This window comes from Oncorhynchus kisutch, linkage group LG29 (assembly GCF_002021735.2).
Source record: "Oncorhynchus kisutch isolate 150728-3 linkage group LG29, Okis_V2, whole genome shotgun sequence".
Lineage (NCBI taxonomy): Eukaryota > Metazoa > Chordata > Actinopteri > Salmoniformes > Salmonidae > Oncorhynchus > Oncorhynchus kisutch.
Window position 1 is genome coordinate 15,816,685 of NC_034202.2, and position 22,031 is coordinate 15,838,715.

At 48.8% G+C, this 22,031-nt stretch overlaps 1 protein-coding gene across 6 annotated transcripts in view; it reads left to right on the forward strand.

The window, feature by feature from the left end:
- The window catches only part of LOC109874423 (NMDA receptor synaptonuclear signaling and neuronal migration factor), a 46,676-nt gene that overhangs the window by 14,320 nt on the left and 10,325 nt on the right, over positions 1 to 22,031 (forward strand). For 2 of the 6 annotated variants that reach the window (XM_020466316.2, XM_020466315.2), the window contains exons 2-9: positions 3,936 to 3,997; positions 4,202 to 4,996; positions 5,275 to 5,341; positions 5,965 to 5,970; positions 17,094 to 17,146; positions 17,918 to 18,007; positions 21,031 to 21,158; positions 21,925 to 22,008. In XM_020466316.2, the coding sequence (XP_020321905.1) occupies positions 3,936 to 3,997; positions 4,202 to 4,996; positions 5,275 to 5,341; positions 5,965 to 5,970; positions 17,094 to 17,146; positions 17,918 to 18,007; positions 21,031 to 21,158; positions 21,925 to 22,008 (1,285 nt within the window). The remainder of the gene's footprint in view (positions 1 to 3,935; positions 3,998 to 4,201; positions 4,997 to 5,274; positions 5,342 to 5,964; positions 5,971 to 17,093; positions 17,147 to 17,917; positions 18,008 to 21,030; positions 21,159 to 21,924; positions 22,009 to 22,031) is intronic. The other 4 variants (XM_020466319.2, XM_020466318.2, XM_020466317.2 and 1 more) reach the window with 3 other exon arrangements.

Below are 22,031 nucleotides of genomic sequence, written 5' to 3' on the forward strand. Positions count from 1 at the left end.
ACGACAGGGAAGGATTGTGAGTTGATATAGAAACGACAGGGAAGGATTATGAGTTGATAGAGAAACGACAGGGAAGGATTATGAGTTGATATAGAAACGACAGGGAAGGATTATGAGTTGATAGAGAAACGACAGGGAAGGATTATGAGTTGATAGAGAAACGACAGGGAAGGATTATGAGTTGATAGAGAAACGACAGGGAAGGATTATGAGTTGATATAGAAACGACAGGGAAGGATTATGAGTTGATAGAGAAACGACAGGGAAGGATTATGAGTTGATATAGAAACGACAGGGAAGGATTGATAGAGTTGATAGAGAAATGGGAACTTCTTATGCATTTTAACCCTGCACAGGCAGCCCAATACACACACACACACACACACACACACACACACACTGTAGAACACAGAAGAGGAGTATGTGGGCTGTTTGTTTCGTATACTGTGTGTATGAAGTGGTGTATAGAACTCTATATTGGCTCAGCCAGTACTAGTAAGAGGGTCGGAAGTGGTGAGTTGCAAAGTGACAGAGAGAAAATGATGCTGAAGCAAAATGATGCCCCCTATTGTCAATCTGCAACAGCGCAAGAACTAATGGAGCAGAGCCTTTTATTGACTTTTACAGACTCGTAGAATGACTCTATCGCGTGGATTTGTTTGCATCTCTGAGGTTCTCTTGCACAGTGAAGACTCCTCAGTGTAGTTTTGGCAGTGAATGGGTTGCATGTCCCCCTGTACAGCTAGATGCTATATAAGGCGTTCATCCCTCCTTTAAACTCTTTGTTTCTGTCAATTGGAATATCCCATGACAAGACCTCTATACTCACGCAGACTTCAAACTCTCTACTATAGTAGCATCCTCACAACATTTCACCACCTACCCTTGTGATGACCATTGTGTAGCTACAGCTGCAGGGTCCTGGGCTGCAGGCATAGCCACTTGTCACCTCCATTTTCTCTCTCTCTCTCTCCTCTCCCTCTGGTTTTCTTTCCACATCCTCCTCCTCCTCTTCTTCCTCTACCTTTCATCTTTAATATGCTCCTTTCTTCTCTTCCGCTCAGTTGTAATCGTCCTCCCCTCCACCTTCCCCAAATCCTTTACCTCAACCCTCTCCTCCACTCACATGTCTGGGAGCATGCTTCCCCCTTCCTCCCCCCTCTGTCTCTCTCTCTCTGTCACTAATATGCCGTCTCACTAACCCTAGTGTTCCCTCCCTCTCACCTATATACAGTTAAGCATCCTCCAGATGTGCCAGTCTCTGGGGTGTGATGGTGGAAAGGAGGGAGAGAGACAGAGAGAGAGGGGGGGGGGAGAGATAGAGAGGCAGAGAGAGAGAGAGGCAGAGAAGGAGCGAGTGAAGGAGAAAACGAGAAAATAAGATGGAGTTGGAGAGGCGGTTGGCTCTCTCTTTTCTCCTCTGTTTCGGCTCATGTTTTATGGATGCTTTGTATCTCCCAGGCAACCGCATGTATCCTGTTGTTGATTTTAATCAAAGCTCCGAGCTGCTGAATAATAAAAAAAAGGGAGAAATGAAAAAGCCTTCAGAAGCTTCAGAAGGGATGGAGTAATTACCCATTACACCAGACCAGCTTAATCACACTCTACACCGAGAGAGAGCTCCCAGCAGGCCTGACTAATCGCACCATGACGAATTCCACTAGCTCGCATGCATCCACAAACAGAAACACACACCAGAGGAGGCTGGTGGGAGGAGCTTTAGGAGGATGGATTATTGGAATGGCTGGAATGGAATAAATGGAACGGTATCAAACATATGGAAATTACAACGAGCCTGTCCTCCTATAGCTCCTCCCACCAGCATCCTCTGACACACACCACACACACAAACTCAGCATCCCGGAGAGGAAGCTACTGTTTAGCCAGAAAGGAAGGGGGAAGGTGCAGTGACAGACACCTGCATGCAGGGCTATTTTTAAATGTGCACAGGAGCCGGTTGGTGCACGTGTCGAGCCACTCCTTTGCTGGTGACATCCCGAAACCCAGAGAACCAGACTGTTGCTGTAACTGTTGTATGGAGGAGCTTCAAGCAATGTGCATTTACAGTACCACAGAGGGGCTCTGAAGTGGACCCTTTTTAACTGATGTAAACACTGAGTCGGAGAGAGGGAGGCAAATAGAAAAGAGGGAGCGTTCCCCTCGTCTCTCTCCGAATTAAGGCTCCCAGTCAGTCCCAGGGAATTGTCTGTAAAAGGCCTCACATGGTGGGGATGCCTGTGTTGGCTGGGCTTCCATAATAATAATAGTAGTGTCAGGGATAAGACGTCCACCCACTGTGTGCCTCTTCTGTTTCCTGACTACTGAGGGACAGATACCAGGGTAGGGCTGGTACATAGGAACACCTGCTGTATGGATTTCCATTTCTATGTGTGGATTCGCAAGTCAGTCTTTTTAATGGTTGTCAATGTGAATCACGTGTGTTGGTTCATGTGTTTGGGGCTTTGCAATGTGAGTGTGTTTCACGTTCTCAGAGGGGAGAGCTGGCGTGGGCCCTATCCCTGTGTTGAGGGGGCCGACAGGAAGTGATGTCGCTGTATAGGATCATCCCTGGCTCTAATCCGTCTCACTGTCAGAAGCAGGGCCAAAGATGCAAAGCTGTTATACACACGCGCGCACGCACACGCACACACACACACACACACACACACACACACACACACACACACACACACACACACACACACACACACACACACACACACACACACACACACACAGTGAAAGATAGAAAGCTCTCTGCATGGGTGGCAGTGCATTGCATGAGGCTGTAGGAAACGTCTGACAGCTCCTATTGGATCACAGACAACACCTGTCTCCACTGTCTCCAGCGCCAATGTGTCTCAATCCCCATTTATACCTACAGCTAGCATGCGTACTTCATCCTGATCTTGTCCTGATCTTGCCCGTTTACACTTAAGATCTGACCAAAAATCAGTTCACATTTTGTCTTTTAATCGTGTACACCTGTCTTAAAATGTGAGCACAATCAGAATGAGGACACGATCAGGACAAAGGAGGCATGTTAGAACCAGGTATAAACGTGGCTTCAGACTCCGTCAACGGGGAGCTCAGTCACACTGTCTGTTTATTATGCTGCACATCTAACCACAGGGCTCCTGTCTCTCTGTAGGCCTGTCAATCAAAGGCTGATAATTATGCATGTGCAAAATGGAGGATATGCTAACTAGATTCCATGATGCTGTCTGTTGAGAAGACAACGGTGACTTCCTGGAGGGAACATCTGGGGTCTAAACTAAACTTCATCATACCCGCTGATGAATCGAGTCACCGTCAAACGTCACCGTCAGTCTCCTAGAGTCATTCTATCAATGAGGAGTTCTTTTCATAATCTCCCAGTTTCTATGTATGAATGAGTATGTTTGTGAGTGTGTGGATGTATGTTTTGTACGGAGTGTGTGTGGGTTTGTCCCACTCGCGAGTGTCTAAGACCATTTTCAGCTATTCTGTCACCATTTCTGCCATTTCTCAGTTCTCAGTTGCTAGGACTGCATTGTGTAAGACACCCGTACACATAGCACACCCGTAAACACGCACGCATGCATGCACACACACACGCGCACACACACACACAGTAATCGGCTGCATTGACGTCAAATGGCACAAACTAAGACACATGAGGTCATATGATTAGAAATTAAGTTATTTTACCAACCATCATTTTCCCTGTCTCCTCCTCTCATTTTCTCTCTCTCTCTCCTTGGCGCTCTCTCTCTCTCCTTGGCGCGCTCTCTCTCTCTCTCTCTCTCTCTCTCTCTCTCTCTCTCTTTCTCTCTCCTCGTTCTCCTCGTTCTCCCTACTTTACTTTTGTTCTTTCTCTCCTTTTCTCTTTTTCTCAGTCCCTCTTGCTGTCACTCGTGTTAACGTCAGTGTGTGTCATGTGCGTGTCTCTACAGAGCAGCGCGAGCGTTTGGAGAGTACCTGTCCCACACACACCCTGAGAACCGAAACGGCTCAGGTCAGAGTCTCTCTCTCCCTGCCACCTCTTCTTCTCCCTCCATCTTTCTGTTTTCTTTTGTAATATTTCATCCTCCTTCCGCATGCCGTTGACATAATGTATATGTGAACCAATGATGGCAAATGGATGATCATGTTCCGCTATTCTCTCTCGTCTTCTGCTGTCTGTTTCTATTTCTCTCTCTCCTTCTTCTTTAACCTGCAGCCCATCTCCTGTCTGACACGTTTGTGGGCCCAGACTCCCCTGGCGGTGTCCGTCACCACAACAACAACTATCCATACCCCCACAGGGGCTCTCCGGCCTCCCCTGAGTCCAGCCTGGTGAAGCATCCGCTGGACCACCTCCAGCCCCCGCCCGCCTCCATCACCACCACCAAGACCCGCCTGTCTCTGGAGCGCAGCTTCTCGGCTGAGGAGGACCAGCAGAAGTGTGTGGAGTGCGCCCTGCAGCCCGCCCGCGTCTACACCATCACCGGAGAGCACGGTATGCTGGGTAGCAACCGGGGCAGCAAGGAGAGCCTGGAGCTGGAGCTGCTGAAGGGGGCGTCGCCCCTGGTCCAGCCCTCCACCTCCCCCTCCTCCACCTCCTCCTCCTCACCCACCCAGCACCACCTCCGTCACGGTCACCGCAGCAACACTCACCGCGATGACGGGAGCCATCGTCACGGCAACCCCGTGGCCGGCGGCAGTGGCAGCAACCATCACACTCTGAATGTTTCCGGTGGGGGAGCCTCCCACCATGGCCACCATGGCAGCCACCACCATCTATCCCAGCAGCCTCTGTCGAGCTCGGTCAGCGCGCAAAACATCCGCAGCTGGGGCGAGGGGGGCAAGGGGGACTCACGGGAGGACTGCAGCCTCAATGTGGTCTTGGACTCTAGTGGGGCCCCGTCCCGTAGCCAGGGCTCCCTGGATCTAGAGAGCTCCCGCGAGGCAGGCAAGCAACACAGGCGCCTAGAGAGGATGTGCAGTGTGGACCGGATGACTGGGCTGGAGAGAGGTGAGACGGGGGAGACAGAGAGGGAGAGGCGCTGAAATCAAAGTGGGGTTGTGGGGGGGGGGTCGATGTTATTTGGATTGTGACGTGGTCTGTATTTCTGACTCTTCGTCTCTCCGTCTCTCCTCTGCTGTCTCTCCCTGTGTGTCTCCCTCTCTCCCTCTGTGGAGTGGACTGGTGCTGTGTCCTTTAAGGTTTCCTATTGTTGCTTTACAAACATACAAACTCTATGTGGCTGGCTGGCTGCTACTGTAACTTCCATTCATTATATCTCTCCACAGAGGACAACAACTGGTACCCAAAAGACAATATGTTTAGCTTTCAGACTGCTACTACCACCATGCAGGCGTGAGTACCCAGTCCTAATGCTCTCACACACACACACACACACACACACACACACACACACACACACACACACACACACACACACACACACACACACACACACACACACACACACACACACACACACACACACACACACACACACAGTATGCCTCTCTCTCATAGACACATTCACAGTCAGGCCTGTGCTGTGTGACGTTGTGACCCCATAAAGCCATTAAAAGGGTGTCAGGGTCTGTGGGCTGAACGTGCTCAACACACAGAAGCTCCTCCAGTGGTCCTGCTTTCTACACATCTGCTTTCACGTACACACACACATGCATAGGCACGCACAGGCACGCACACAATCACACACAACCTTAGGGTCTGGTGCTTGTGCAGGTGCTACTGCTGCTAACCCCTGAATACCTGCCTCTACGGGGACTCAACGTCCACACTTTACCCCTTTCTACCCCCCCCCCCCCCCCCGCTGTCTCTCTCCCTATCTCCTACCCCTCCCCCTCTCCGACCTCACTGACCTCTCTTCTTTAATACACACGTGTTGTAATGGCCATTACCTAAAGGATGTTGATATCGTTCATTTTCTTTATTTTTCATGCACTCCTTTCTCTGACCCGCTGCAGGATATCGTGAGTATCTTCGACCTGTTGAATCTAGCTTTCCTCCCCAGCTCCTTAACCCTGTGTCCCCTAACTCCATGACCCTTAACCCACTGACCCTTAACCCTTCCTTGGGATGAGTGTTTGAAGTTACAGAGGAAACTGCGGGGAGGAAGGTTGAGCCATTTTTTACATTCAGCATCACTCCGTCAAGGGAAATATAGTATTATATTATTCAAACATAGCTTGTCTCTTAGCACATCTTACCCTGGGTATGGGGTAAGTTGTCTCTTAGCACATCTTACCCTGGGTATGGGTTAAGTTGTCTCTTAGCACATCTTACCCTGGGTATGGGGTAAGTTGTCTCTTAGCACATCTTACCCTGGGTATGGGTTAAGTTGTCTCTTAGCACATCTTACCCTGGGTATGGGGTAAGTTGTCTCTTAGCACATCTTACCCTGGGTATGGGGTAAGTTGTCTCTTAGCACATCTTACCCTGGGTATGGGGTAAGTTGTCTCTTAGCACATCTTACCCTGGGTATGGGGTAAGTTGTCTCTTAGCACATCTTACCCTGGGTATGGGGTAAGTTGTCTCTTAGCACATCTTACCCTGGGTATGGGGTAAGTTGTCTCTTAGCACATCTTACCCTGGGTATGGGTTAAGTTGTCTCTTAGCACATCTTACCCTGGGTATGGGGTAAGTTGTCTCTTAGCACATCTTACCCTGGGTATGGGGTAAGTTGTCTCTTAGCACATCTTACCCTGGGTATGGGGTAAGTTGTCTCTTAGCACATCTTACCCTGGGTATGGGGTAAGTTGTCTCTTAGCACATCTTACCCTGGGTATGGGGTAAGTTGTCTCTTAGCACATCTTACCCTGGGTATGGGGTAAGTTGTCTCTTAGCACATCTTACCCTGGGTATGGGTTAAGTTGTCTCTTAGCACATCTTACCCTGGGTATGGGGTAAGTTGTCTCTTAGCACATCTTACCCTGGGTATGGGGTAAGTTGTCTCTTAGCACATCTTACCCTGGGTATGGGGTAAGTTGTCTCTTAGCACATCTTACCCTGGGTATGGGGTAAGTTGTCTCTTAGCACATCTTACCCTGGGTATGGGGTAAGTTGTCTCTTAGCACATCTTACCCTGGGTATGGGTTAAGTTGTCTCTTAGCACATCTTACCCTGGGTATGGGTTAAGTTGTCTCTTAGCACATCTTACCCTGGGTATGGGGTAAGTTGTCTCTTAGCACATCTTACCCTGGGTATGGGGTAAGTTGTCTCTTAGCACATCTTACCCTGGGTATGGGGTAAGTTGTCTCTTAGCACATCTTACCCTGGGTATGGGGTAAGTTGTCTCTTAGCACATCTTACCCTGGGTATGGGGTAAGTTGTCTCTTAGCACATCTTACCCTGGGTATGGGGTAAGTTGTCTCTTAGCACATCTTACCCTGGGTATGGGTTAAGTTGTCTCTTAGCACATCTTACCCTGGGTATGGGTTAAGTTGTCTCTTAGCACATCTTACCCTGGGTATGGGGTAAGTTGTCTCTTAGCACATCTTACCTTGGGTATGGGGTAAGTTGTCTCTTAGCACATCTTACCCTGGGTATGGGGTAAGTTGTCTCTTAGCACATCTTACCCTGGGTATGGGTTAAGTTGTCTCTTAGCACATCTTACCCTGGGTATGGGGTAAGTTGTCTCTTAGCACATCTTACCCTGGGTATGGGGTAAGTTGTCTCTTAGCACATCTTACCCTGGGTATGGGGTAAGTTGTCTCTTAGCACATCTTACCCTGGGTATGGGGTAAGTTGTCTCTTAGCACATCTTACCCTGGGTATGGGGTAAGTTGTCTCTTAGCACATCTTACCCTGGGTATCGGGTAAGTTGTCTCTTAGCACATCTTACCCTGGGTATGGGGTAAGTTGTCTCTTAGCACATCTTACCCTGGGTATGGGGTAAGTTGTCTCTTAGCACATCTTACCCTGGGTATGGGTTAAGTTGTCTCTTAGCCTATCTTACCCTGGGTATGGGTTAAGTTGTCTCTTAGCACATCTTACCCTGGGTATGGGGTAAGTTGTCTCTTAGCACATCTTACCCTGGGTATGGGGTAAGTTGTCTCTTAGCACATCTTACCCTGGGTATGGGGTAAGTTGTCTCTTAGCACATCTTACCCTGGGTATGGGTTAAGTTGTCTCTTAGCACATCTTACCCTGGGTATGGGGTAAGTTGTCTCTTAGCACATCTTACCCTGGGTATGGGGTAAGTTGTCTCTTAGCACATCTTACCCTGGGTATGGGGTAAGTTGAGCTGTGGGACAGGGTACGTTGAGCTGTGGGACAGGGTGCGTTGAGCTGTGGGACAGGGGTGAGTTGAGCTGTGGGACAGGGTACGTTGAGCTGTGGGACAGGGTACGTTGAGCTGTGGGACAGGGGTAAGTTGGACTGTGGGACAGGGTACGTTGAGCTGTGGGACAGGGTACGTTGAGCTGTGTGACAGGGGTAAGTTGAGCTGTGGGACAGGGTAGTTGAGCTGTGGGACAGGGTAGGTTGAGCTGTGGGACATGGTACGTTGAGCTGTGGGACAGGGTAGGTTGAGCTGTGGGACAGGGTAGGTTGAGCTGTGGGACAGGGTAGGTTGAGCTGTGGGACAGGGTGGTTGAGCTGTGGAACAGGGTTAGTTGAGCTGTGGGACAGGAGTTAGTTGATCTGTGGGACAGGGTAAGTTGAGCTGTGGGACAGGAGTTAGTTGATCTGTGGGACAGGGTAAGTTGAGCTGTGGGACAGGAGTTAGTTGAGCTGTGGGACAGGAGTTAGTTGAGCTGTGGGACAGGAGTTAGTTGAGCTGTGGGACAGGAGTTAGTTGAGCTGTGGGACAGGGTTAGTTGAGCTGTGGGACAGGAGTTAGTTGATCTGTGGGACAGGGTAGGTTGAGCTGTGGGACAGGAGTTAGTTGAGCTGTGGGACAGGAGTTAGTTGAGCTGTGGGACAGGGTAGGTTGAGCTGTGGGACAGGAGTTAGTTGATCTGTGGGACAGGAGTTAGTTGAGCTGTGGGACAGGGTTAGTTGATCTGTGGGACAGCAGTTAGTTGATCTGTGGGACAGGGTAGGTTGAGCTGTGGGACAGGAGTTAGTTGATCTGTGGGACAGGAGTTAGTTGAGCTGTGGGACAGGGTAGGTTGAGCTGTGGGACATGAGTTAGTTGAGCTGTGGGACAGGAGTTAGTTGATCTGTGGGACAGGGTAGGTTGAGCTGTGGGACAGGAGTTAGTTGAGCTGTGGGACAGGAGTTAGTTGAGCTGTGGGACAGGGTAGTTGAGCTGTGGGACAGGAGTTAGTTGATCTGTGGGACAGGAGTTAGTTGAGCTGTGGGACAGGGTTAGTTGATCTGTGGGACAGGAGTTAGTTGATCTGTGGGACAGGGTAGGTTGAGCTGTGGGACAGGAGTTAGTTGATCTGTGGGACAGGAGTTAGTTGAGCTGTGGGACAGGGTAGGTTGAGCTGTGGGACATGAGTTAGTTGAGCTGTGGGACAGGAGTTAGTTGATCTGTGGGACAGGGTAGGTTGAGCTGTGGGACAGGAGTTAGTTGAGCTGTGGGACAGGAGTTAGTTGAGCTGTGGGACAGGAGTTAGTTGAGCTGTGGGACAGGAGTTAGTTGAGCTGTGGGACAGGGTAGGTTGAGCTGTGGGACAGGAGTTAGTTGATCTGTGGGACAGGAGTTAGTTGATCTGTGGGACAGGGTAGGTTGAGCTGTGGGACAGGAGTTAGTTGAGCTGTGGGACAGGGTAGGTTGAGCTGTGGGACAGGAGTTAGTTGAGCTGTGGGACAGGAGTTAGTTGAGCTGTGAGACAGGGTAGGTTGAGCTGTGGGACAGGAGTTAGTTGATCTGTGGGACAGGAGTTAGTTGAGCTGTGGGACAGGGTAGGTTGAGCTGTGGGACAGGAGTTAGTTGATCTGTGGGACAGGAGTTAGTTGAGCTGTGGGACAGGGTAGGTTGAGCTGTGGGACAGGAGTTAGTTGATCTGTGGGACAGGGTAGGTTGAGCTGTGGGACAGGAGTTAGTTGATCTGTGGGACAGGAGTTAGTTGATCTGTGGGACAGGGTAGGTTGAGCTGTGGGACAGGAGTTAGTTGATCTGTGGGACAGGAGTTAGTTGAGCTGTGGGACAGGGTAGGTTGAGCTGTGGGACAGGAGTTAGTTGATCTGTGGGACAGGAGTTAGTTGATCTGTGGGACAGGGTAGGTTGATCTGTGGGACAGGAGTTAGTTGATCTGTGGGACAGGGTAGGTTGAGCTGTGGGACAGGAGTTAGTTGATCTGTGGGACAGGAGTTAGTTGATCTGTGGGACAGGAGTTAGTTGATCTGTGGGACAGGAGTTAGTTGATCTGTGGGACAGGAGTTAGTTGATCTGTGGGACAGGAGTTAGTTGATCTGTGGGACAGGAGTTAGTTGATCTGTGGGACAGGAGTTAGTTGATCTGTGGGACAGGAGTTAGTTGATCTGTGGGACAGGAGTTAGTTGATCTGTGGGACAGGGTAAGTTTAGCCACCTGCAAGTTTCTTTACTTAATTCAATATTACCACTACCTTTTTAAATGACAGGTGTCTTTGGCATCATTAAACTGAAGATGAATCTTTATCAAATGACTCTCTGTAATTATTATTACGCGATTAAACTGATTAATCATGTAACTGTAATTAACTAGGAAGTCGGGGCACCAAGGAAAATATTCAGATTACAAAGTTATAATTTTCCTAATATAACTTTTGAGATATTTTCATATCTGATCAATAGTCTTCTGATTAATGAATTCTTCTTTACCTCACGTTAGTCTAATTTCAAACGTTGTAAATTGTTGGTTACCTGCACGAACCCAGTCTTCACTATGAGTCATCCATACATCAATTGTCTTAAAATCATTTATTTACTAACTAAGTAATTCACAGAAATGCATAAACAAACAGTTGATAGTTACAAGGAAATGATAACAGAGTTTCCCTAGTGGGATAAACCGCCATCGCGGCTTGGTGTACAAAAGGGAAGTGGGGGTTGACTGAGATAAGACAACACACAGTTGATAATAATAACAATTGAAATGCTAATCCTTTACACATGAACGCTCACTCATTCGGGAACAATTGCAATCAATATATATATTTACGCTCAGTGTGTCGTCGGAGTCTCTGTTGAAAAGTTTGTTTCTGTTGGAGAGTTTGTCCGCCCTCTCTGTCGTGGTTAGAAAGGATAGTTCAGAGTGACATTCATTCATGTCGTTATGGATAGATGTTTCGGCAGTTGTCGCTCTTCGCGTTCAATGATACCGAATGACGCCCGGTCCTGGCTGTGCCCCTGGGGGCGTTCCCATGACGCCCGGTCCTGGCTGTGCCCCTGGGGGCGTTCCCATGACGCCCGTTCCTGGCTGTGCCCCTGGTGGCGTTCCCATGATGCCCTGTCCTGGCTGTGCCCCTGGGTGCGTTCCCATGACGCCCGGTTCTGGCTGTGCCCCTGGGGGCGTTCCCATGACGCCCGGTCCTGGCTGTGCCCCTGGGGGCATTCCCATGACGCCCGGTCCTGGCTGTGCCCCTGGGGGCATTCCCATGACGCCCGGTCCTGGCTGTGCCCCTGGGGGCGTGCCAAGGACTTAGTGAAACTTTTTAGGGAATTGGAGTTTCCTTCGTTAAACAGTCCAAAATCACATTACACAATTTCACAAACAGTTCCATCCTCACTCATTCATTTTATACAACAATTAGATGTAAGCCTCATTACTGCGGCTATTATATAAACAGCGTTATGATAATGTGGCCGTATTGTCTCCCATGAGTTTCACAAAATTGTACCAAACGGACCAGTTCGTAGCTGGATTCTTCACCGATCTTTTATACCTTCTCCGGAACATAAATGTTGTTCGGACCTCAAGTTCTGTGAGGTGGAAGAAATTCCTTTGTTCTCTTCTATGAAATCTCTACTCTCTCTCTATACTGTGGCCATGAGATAATCTCCTCCAGGAATTTACGACCTCTCTCTGACCACAGCAGCCTGGGTGTAGCAGACAGGGAGAGGGGGATGGGGCTTGCTGTACACAAAGAGGGCAAACTCATGACACAGGATAGGATTAAAAGTTTTGAATTTGTGATTTACAAAACTTGCAATGGGTTTCTAGGCAGAGGGAGGGTATTTTCTTGCTCCCCACATCACCGCGGAGCTCATAGTGTTTGAAAATCATCAAAACTCTTCAACTTTAGATTTTGTCCAAATGCGCCATTTTCACATACATGTATGTAGATAGCGGTATTATACTGGAGATAATGAAAATTTGGTTGAAAGTGGTGGAGTTGCCCTTTAAGTACAGTGGGAAAAGTACTCCGTCATACTTGAGTAAAGTAACAACAAGTAAAAGTAAATTCTATGCATCAAATTCCTTATATTAAGAAAACTACACTGCACCATTTTCTTGTTCCTTTTTTCTTTTTGGACAGACAGGGGCACACTCCTGCAATCAGACATCATTTACAAACGCTGTATTTGTGTTTAATGAGTCCGCCAGATCAGAGGCTGAAGGGATGACCAAGCGTTATATTGATAGGTACGGGTATCGGACCATAGTGCTGTCCTGCCTGAGCATTCGAAATGCATGGAGTAAAAAGTTCACATTTTCTATAGGAATGTAGTGGAGTAAAAGTACAAATGTTCAAAACTATAAATATTAAAGTAAATTAAAGGTACCTCAAAAAATGACTTAAGGAGTACTTTAAAGTGTTTTTACTTATTAAGTACATTACACCACTGGGGGAATCATGGCACATACCTACAGCTAATAACCCAGACCGGCTGTAAACTGTAGACTGGTCCTACTGCAGTACTGTTCTCTCTCCCTCACCTCTGGCTAACCCACATGGTCAACTCTCCAGCTAAACCCCAGCTGGCCCTTACTTCTAACGCTAACCTTCTTAACTAACTCAAACAAAGAGCCAGCAACCCAAATCCCGATGATGCAAATCTAGCCATTACAGCTATACCCCCCCCCCCCCCCAGAGCTGACTAAACCCCGTACTATAGCTAAACCCTTCCCTAGAAATACCCCCCCTCTCCCCCAGCGCTCTCTCACTCTCCTCGTGATAAGCCAGCATTCCCCCTATCATCTTTTCATTCTGTGCCACGTCCCAGCGGGGCTTTCCGGGGATTTGTGCAGAGAAAGAGGAGAGAGAGGGAGCTGGATTCGGCTGAAGTCATCCAGAGGTACCTACTGTGTTCCTGGCTGGTCAGTGTGTGCTGCTGTGCTCCTGTACTCTCTGACTCCCCCATCCATTATCCATAGGATAGATATAGACTCCCGGGGGGGGGGGGGGTAAAAATAGCATGGGGCACAAGCAGATTGAAATGACGTTACTACCAAGTGAGAGAGAAAAGCCCACTCGGAGTGTGTTGCGCTGTGCCACAGAGGTAGATGGTGTGTGTAACACAATGCCATACATCTGCACTATCCTCTCACTGCTGCAGTGGAAATGGGATTCCGTGTGGTAAGTCAGCCATATGTAAGGTTGTACAACGGTAAGGAGTCTAGCTAGTGCAGCGCTAAAATGGTGACCAGTTCAGTAGGTTTAATCCGTTCACAACAAAAAAAAATCTGCGACAGACAATTAGTCACGTGACCGTGGCTTGCTATATAAAGCAGGCAGACAGGCATTGAGGCATTCAGTTACTGCTCGATTGAACGTGAGAATGGGCAAAACGAGTGACCTCAGCAACTTTGAGCGCGGTATGATCGTCGGTGTCAGACACTCCGGTTCCAGTATCTCAGAAACGACTGCCCTCCTGGGCTTTTCATGCACGATAGAGTCCATTGTTTACCAAGAATGGTGCGACAAACAAAAAACATCCAGTCAGCGGCAGTCCTGTGGGCGAAAACAGCTGGTTGATGAGAGGTTAGAAGGAAAATGGCAAGAATCGTGCAAGCTAACAGGCAGGTCACAAACAGCCCAATAACGGCGCAGTACAATGGTGGTGAGCATAACGACATTTTGTAACGCACAACTCGTCAGTCCTGGTCAGACGACCACACCAGTTTCCAACCCTATCAGCTAAAAACAAGAAGAAGCTGCTCCAGTGGGCACGCGGATCACCAACACTGGACAATTGAAGAGTGAAAAAACATTGCCTGGTCCTACGAATCCCGGTTTCTGTTGCATCATGCTGATGGCAGAGTCAGGATTTGGAGTAAGCAGCATGAGTCCATGGCCCCATCCTGCCTGGTGTCAACGGTACAGGCTGGTGGTGGTGTTATTGTGTGGGGAATGTTTTCCTGGCACACGTTAGGTCCCTTGATACCAATTAGGCAATGGTTCCTTGCCGTGAAGAATTCAGGCTGTTCTGGAGGCAAAGGGGGGTCTGAACTGGTACTGGATGGGAGTACCCAATAAACTGGCCACTGAGTGTATATGAGGCATACGTTGCTATGCTTAATGAAGCTAAAGCTAACTCCTAGAGACACGTCAGGTGACATTGGTAGTGAACCCATTACCCTGGCTACCTCAGCAGTAACAAGGCTAAAAACCCATGAGCAACTGCATATGGGGCCTAGTTAGATAGTTAGCGATGCTAACAAGGCTAAAGCTAACTCCTGGGCAGCTGACTTTGGGAGTGAACCCATTACTGGCAGAGGCTTAGCGGAGTGGCCAACACCTGGATGCATCCGATTTCCAGGGATACAACTAATTCCTTTTCCTCTGAAACCGGATGTGGGAACTCCACTCAGGCATTTTCTTTTACGCCTGCTACGTAAGGTTAGGCAGATTCAGCTGGGCAGACGAATGGACAGATGTTTTCCCACAATGCCAGGCTGCTGCAGTAGAAGTTTACTGTGGCACGAAGCCTCAACTGGTTCATGGAGGAGCAACAGACCACCCTCCCCTCTGTCTGGACATAGAGAGGTATAAAGAGAGAGGGAGAGAAGGAGAGGTAGCCAGAGCTGGAGGAGGTAGGGAGGCAGAGGGATAGTGAGGTAGGGAGAAAGAGATGGGGAAAAGAGAGGACGAGAGGTGCATTGGAGCAGCGTACAGAGGGAGAGAGGAGGGAGAAAAAGGGGACATACCGCCAGAGGAGCATCAGAGCGGCCCTTAACGCGTGAGCAGCATAGATAGATAGATAGATAGATAGATAGATGTCTGAGTGTGTAGAGGGGGGGTCTCTCCTTCTCTTTCATCCACTCATTAGGGGAACCTGCTGCGTGTCTCTAGTCTGTAGGCATGCGGGGAAAAAGAGGATAGCTAGACTTTGTTCCACTTCATTCTATCAGCTCACATTCCCGCCATCCAACACGTGAAGATAGTGACGAGGCCTGCTCTGCTTTAGGGTTAGGGAATGTTTGAGAAAGGAGTGTTTTAATCACAATATAAAGCTAGTCCGACTGAGTTTTGTTTGACTCTGTGAGTGAAATGAGGTGACGATTGGATTATCATTCATTGTTGGTGAACAATGTTCCTGGGGGGGGTAAAACACAAGGACTCGTTCTTTCTCCCTCGCTTCTTTCTCCCTTTCTCTCTCTCACTCCGGCCTCCTCATCTCGCATGCATCCACCGACACGCAGTGGCTATTTTTGACCCTTTCACCAACAGACATGTTGTAGCCGCGGAGAGCAATCGCATGGCGTGTTGGAGAGATGTGACATATTGTATGAGGGGGGGGGGGAGTTGGCCAGAGAGATCAGGTGTTTATCTCTTCGAAAATAGCAATTATACAGAATGGAATTAATAGGGAACGACAAGCGAACCATTCGTGAAATGTCCCTTAAAGGGGAAGCCTTAAAGCCGGAACACTTTTATCAATGAAGAAGGCGTCTCTGTATGGTCTGTTTTGGGATCTAGGCTACTAAAGGAAACAGGTTGAAACATGTCTACGTCAGCTGACAGCAGGTGACAGATACTAGAGGGTATACAGTAGCAGCAGCTGGTGACAGATACTAGAGGGTATACATTAGCAGCAGCTGACAGCTGGTGACAGATACTAGAGGGTATACAGTAGCAGCAGCTGACAGCTGGTGACAGATACTAGAGGGTATACAGTAGCAGCAGCTGACAGCTGGTGACAGATACTAGAGGGTATACAGTAGCAGCAGCTGACAGCTGGTGACAGATACTAGAGGGTATACAGTAGCAGCAGCTGACAGCTGGTGACAGATACTAGAGGGTATACAGTAGCAGCAGCTGACAGCTGGTGACAGATACTAGAGGGTATACAGTAGCAGCAGCTGACAGCAGGTGACAGATACTAGAGGGTATACAGTAGCAGCAGCTGACAGCAGGTGACAGATACTAGAGGGTATACAGTAGCAGCAGCTGACAGCTGGTGACAGATACTAGAGGGTATACAGTAGCAGCAGCTGACAGCTGGTGACAGATACTAGAGGGTATACAGTAGCAGCAGCTGACAGCTGGTGACAGATACTAGAGGGTATACAGTAGCAGCAGCTAACAGCTGGTGACAGATACTAGAGGGTATACAGTAGCAGCAGCTGACAGCAGGTGACAGATACTAGAGGGTATACAGTAGCAGCAGCTGACAGCAGGTGACAGATACTAGAGGGTATACAGTAGCAGCAGCTGACAGCAGGTGACAGATACTAGAGGGTATACAGTAGCAGCAGCTGACAGCAGGTGACAGATACTAGAGGGTATGCAGTAGCAGCAGCTGACAGCAGGTGACAGATACTAGAGGGTATACAGTAGCAGCAGCTGACAGCAGGTGACAGATACTAGAGGGTATACAGTAGCAGCAGCTGACAGCTGGTGACAGATACTAGAGGGTATGCAGTAGCAGCAGCTGACAGCAGGTGACAGATACTAGAGGGTATGCAGTAGCAGTTGAATCTTTACTCAAAGCACTCACCTGACTGATTAAATGATGAAGCAATTCAATCGAAAATCTTCAATTACATTTATTTTCATGTCTCCGTCACTTTTTAAAATCTTATTATGGCAGCCTATTCCCTATTTAGTGCACTGCTTTCCATAGTGTTGTGTTCCTGTGTGTGTCAAAAGTAGTGCACTATTTAGAGTGCCATTTCGGACACAGCCACTCTCTTTCCCTTATTAATTCACTTCTTCCTCTAAGTGATTTTGACTGTCTCCTCTTGTTTTTCTCCTCATGCCCAATCTGCCCACAGGAACTTCCGGAAGCATCTCAGAATGGTGGGCAGCAGGAGGATGAAGGCACAGAGTGAGTCACAGTGTTACTGTGTGCTGTGTGTTCTCCCAACATGTCCGCCCTCCATCAGTGGTTTTGTGTTTTGTTGACTTTGTGTTCATGCATGCCGGGGATTATGCATGGCCTTGTGTGTGATGTGTGTATCGGTGTGTGGCATGTCGTTGTGCACCGGTGAGTGTGTGTTGGCACACGTTTGACAAACCTACGTGTGTGTGTGTGTTTATGCTGGTGTTGAGGCGTAGGTGGTCTGGATATGTGAGACGTTAAGCTAACGAATGGGAGATCTCCCCAGTCTCTCATTTGTGAGGCTGGTCATGTTGCACCGAGCCAAAACTCACCCACCCAGTGTGTCCTCTGGAGAGGAGTGTGTGTGTGTCTGTGTGTGTGTGTGTGTGTCTGTGCGCGCACTTGTGTATACGTGTGTCTATTTTTATTTTTATTTTTTACCTTTATTTAACTAGGCAAGTCAGTTAAGAACAAATTCTTATTTTCAATGACGGCCTAGGAACAGTGGGTTAACTGCCTGTTCAGGGGCAGAACGACAGATTTGTACCTTGTCAGCTCGGGGGTTTGAACTTGCAACCTTCAAGTCCAACGCTCTAACCACTAGGCTACGCTGCCGCCCCAATCTGTGTGTATGTGTGCTTGCTTGTGTGTGACTACAACCGCCCATGTGCGGTGGCTGTTGGGTTGGGTGTTCAGGGTGTGTGTGTTCAGGGTGTGTGTGTTCAGGATGTGTGTGCGGTGCGTGGGTGTGTGACTCTCTCTCCCCACCTGCACTAGCATTTGCCGAGCGTAGAGCGATGAGTTTCAACCGCTCCTGGAGTGACCCCACCCCTGTCAAGAATGACTCTCCACATGACCCCAGAGACAGTGAGTCAATACAGTCACACATGTTACTATACACACTCACTCAGACACTCACAAACTGGGCACAGAAAAACACACTCATACATGCTAAAGTACGCTAAACAGAGTTTGTGGTGGTCAATTCCAGTTCATTCCTATTCCAGTTCTCTTCCATGCTTTTCATTGAGGAACGTTTTGAATTGGAATTTGGTTTAACACCTGAACTGACTGGAATTAAAGTGGAATTGACCCCAACCCTGATGCTGAAGCATTAAGCATTGAAAAGCATTTATGATAAAATACACACATTGACACAACACGCACAACACACACACACACACAACACGCACACACAACACACACACACAAAACACACACACGCTAATCAGCTGTGTCTGCTGTCGATTCTGACACTGTCTGTCTTCCTCTGACCGTGGGTCTGTCTCCAAGTTTGTGATGCTCTCTTGCTTTCTCTGTGAGTATTTGTCTCAAATGATCTGGGAGTGTGTCAAGCTCAGGTCTGGGAGTGTGTCAAGCTCAGGTCTGGGAGTGTGTGTGTGTATTGTATATGTATGTGTGAAGCTCAGGTCTGGGAGTGTGTGTGTATTGTATATGTATGTGTGAAGCTCAGGTCTGGGAGTGTGTCAAGCTCAGGTCTGGGAGTGTGTGAAGCTCAGGTCTGGGAGTGTGTGTGTGTACTGTATATGTGTGTGTGAAGCTCAGGTCTGGGAGTGTGTGTGTGTACTGTATATGTGTGTGTCGGCATGTGTTTTTCTCTGTAGTTGTTGAATGTTTGTGTGTTTGTTTTCTGTTTTTCCATCTACTTTGTGCCACGGTGTGTCTGATAGTCTGCTGATAGAGGTTAGTGTTGATGGCATTTGAATTGTCTATTTGTGTCATGTATTTCTCTCCTTCTCTGACAGTCCAATATTTTTCCTCATAATGGTTGACACAATCAGTGTCTCTACCCTGTCACCTTTCCCATTCTCCTTTTTACCTACTCATTCATCTTCTTCTCTCCTTTTTGACTAGATGATGTTCCTTTGTTTCTCATCTTCTCTCCTTTTTGACTAGACGATGTTCCTTTGTTCCTCATTTTCTTCTCTCCTTTTTGACTAGACGATGTTCCTTTGTTTCTCATCTTCTTCTCTCCTTTTTGACTAGACGATGTTCCTTTGTTTCTCATCTTCTTCTCTCCTTTTTGACTAGACGATGTTCCTTTGTTTCTCATTTTCTTCTCTCCTTTTTGACTAGACGATGTTCCTCATTTTCTTCTCTCCTTTTTGACTAGACGATGTTCCTTTGTTCCTCATCTTCTTCTCTCCTTTTTGAATAGACGATGTTCCTTTGTTTCTCTTCTTCTCTCCTTTTTGACTAGACGATGTTCCTTTGTTTCTCATCTTCTTCTCTCCTTTTTGACTAGACGATGTTCCTTTGTTTCTCATCTTCTTGCACCTATTCATCTGGAAGGTTGTTATTCTCTGTCACTTCACGACTGTTTCTCTTTGTGCCTCACTGTCACTTTCTATTGACATTTCTCTTCCTCCCTTCCACTCTCTCACTCCCTTCCACTCTCTCTCCCTCCCTTCCATCCTCTCTCCTTCCCTTCCACTCTCTCCCTCCCTTCCACTCTCTCTCCCTCCCTTCCACTCTCTCTCCCCCCCTTTCATCCTCTCTCCCTCCCTTCCACTCTCTCTCCCTCCCTTCCATCCTCTCTCCCTCCCTTCCATCCTCTCTTCCTCCCTTCCACTCTCTCCCTCCCTTCCATCCTCTCCTCCTCCCTTCCATCCTCTCTTCCTCCCTTCCACTCTCTCCCTCCCTTCCATCCTCTCCTCCTCCCTTCCATCCTCTCTTCCTCCCTTCCACTCTCTCCCTCCCTTCCATCCTCTCTTCCTCCCTTCCACTCTCTCTCCCTCCCTTCCATCCTCTCTCCCTCCCTTCCACTCTCTCCCTCCCTTCCATCCTCTCTCCCTCCCTTCCATCTCTCTCCCTCCCTTCCACTCTTTCTCCCTCCCTTCCCATCCTCTGCTTCTCCCTTCCACTCTCTCCCTCCTTCCACCTCTCTCTCCCTCTTCCATCCTCTCTCCTTCCCTTCCACTCTCTCCTCCCTTCCATCCTCTCTCCTCCCTTCCACTCTCTCTCCTCCCTTCCACTCTCTCTCTCCCTCCCTCCATCCTCTCTACCCCCTCCCTTCAACTCTTTCTTCCTCCCTTCCACTCTCTCTCCTCCCTTCCACTCTCTCTCCCTCCCTTCACTCTCTCTCCCTCCTTCCATCCTCTCTCCCTCCCTTCAACTCTTTCTTCTCCCTTCCACTCTCTATCCCTCCCTTCCACTCTCTCTCGCCTCCTTCACTCTCTCCCTCCCTTCCATCCTCCTCTTCTCCCTTCCACTCTCTCCCTCCCTTCAACTCTCTCTTCTCCCTTCCATCCTCTCTTCCTCCCTTCCAATCTCTCCCTCCTTCCATCCTCTCTTCCTCCCTTCCACTCTCTCTCCCTCCCCTTCCATCTCTCTCCCTCCCTTCCACTCTCTCCCTCCTTCCATCCTCTCTCCCTCCCTTCCATCCTCTCTCCCTCCCTTCCACTCTCTCCCCCTCCCTTCCATCCTCTCTTCCTCCCCTTCCACTCTCTCCCTCTCTCCTTCCCTTCCACTCTCTCTCCCTCTTCCATCCTCTCTCCTTCCCTTCCACTCTCTCCCTCCCTTCCATCCTCTCTCCCTCCCTTCCACTCTCTCTCCCTCCCTTCCACTCTCTCTCCCTCCCTTCCATCCTCTCTCCCTCCCTTCAAACTCTTTCTTCCTCCCTTCCACTCTCCCTCCCTCCCTCCCTCCCCAGAGAGGACAGAGAGGTCTCTGTCTCTCTTGCTCTTCCCTTCCTCTCCCGCCCCACTCTCTGTCTCTCTTGCTCTTCCCTTCCTCTCTCGCCCCACTCTCTTACTCCCTGTCTCCCCTTGTCCCATCTCTCTCCCATCACCTCCCTCCTCTCTCCCTCTCTCTTTCTCTTTCTCTCTCTCTTTCTGATGGTGTGCCTGCTCTTTGTGTCGGGGGGTCAGGTGGGGACCTGCCTGCCTCGTGTGGGACCCTGGATGAGGGGGAGCGTGAGGAGCTAGACTGGGAGGAGGAGAGGGAGATGGAGAGACTTGCCTGTGAGGGAGATGACTTCATCCCACCCAAAATCATGGTGAGGGACTAGGGTTTGCAAAATTCCGGTGTAGTCTCTAGACAGATCACGGTCGCCTTCAACAATGTACCAATGTTCCATCAGTTTGGCAGAGAGGGAAGGGCAGAGTTGGTACGCATGCCGGATATCCGTCCAGAGCACTATCTGCCCATGTCCTGCTGTAAACATTTCCGCTAGCTAGCTAGATGGAGCTCGCAGAGGATATTTTCAATGAGTGTATTTCACAAGTGAGTAGTTTGCATGCGCCATGACGTTAACAAGCTTACCACCACTGACTGGTTGTGGTTATCTGGGACCACATTGTGTCCGCCTCTGTCCTGTAATTTGTAAGCCCTGCCTACCCAAACTTGTGATTGGGTGGGAGGGTTGTCTGTCTGATAGGGTTGTTATTTCCCGAGACTCGTCTGCATGTGAACATGTTTACTGAGTTGGAATAGCAAGGTTGTTGTGATTCTTCAACACATGAATGGAAATGAAGCTTGTGAACAAAACAAAAAAAATAACGTACAGAAATAAATGGGCTATTTTTAGATCCTTAACTGACTGAAATAAAGTGGAATTGACTCCAATCCCGTTGAATGGCAGTAAAGAGCCACAGATATAATGCATCTTGGCTGCTCAGACATACTAGTATGAATAAGGAATGTTAAGGGCCCAGCAGGCATTGGTTTAGAGACAAAACCCAACAGAGAGAGACTTGTGAATGTGACCCTCCTTTCTCTTCCATCTTCTTCTTCTCTATTCTTTCTCCGTCTCTCACTCTCAGCTGATCTCCTCCAAAGTCCCCAAGGCGGAGTACGTTCCCACCATCATCCGCAGGGATGACCCCTCAATCATCCCTATCCTCTATGTGAGTGGAAGCATTTATGATCA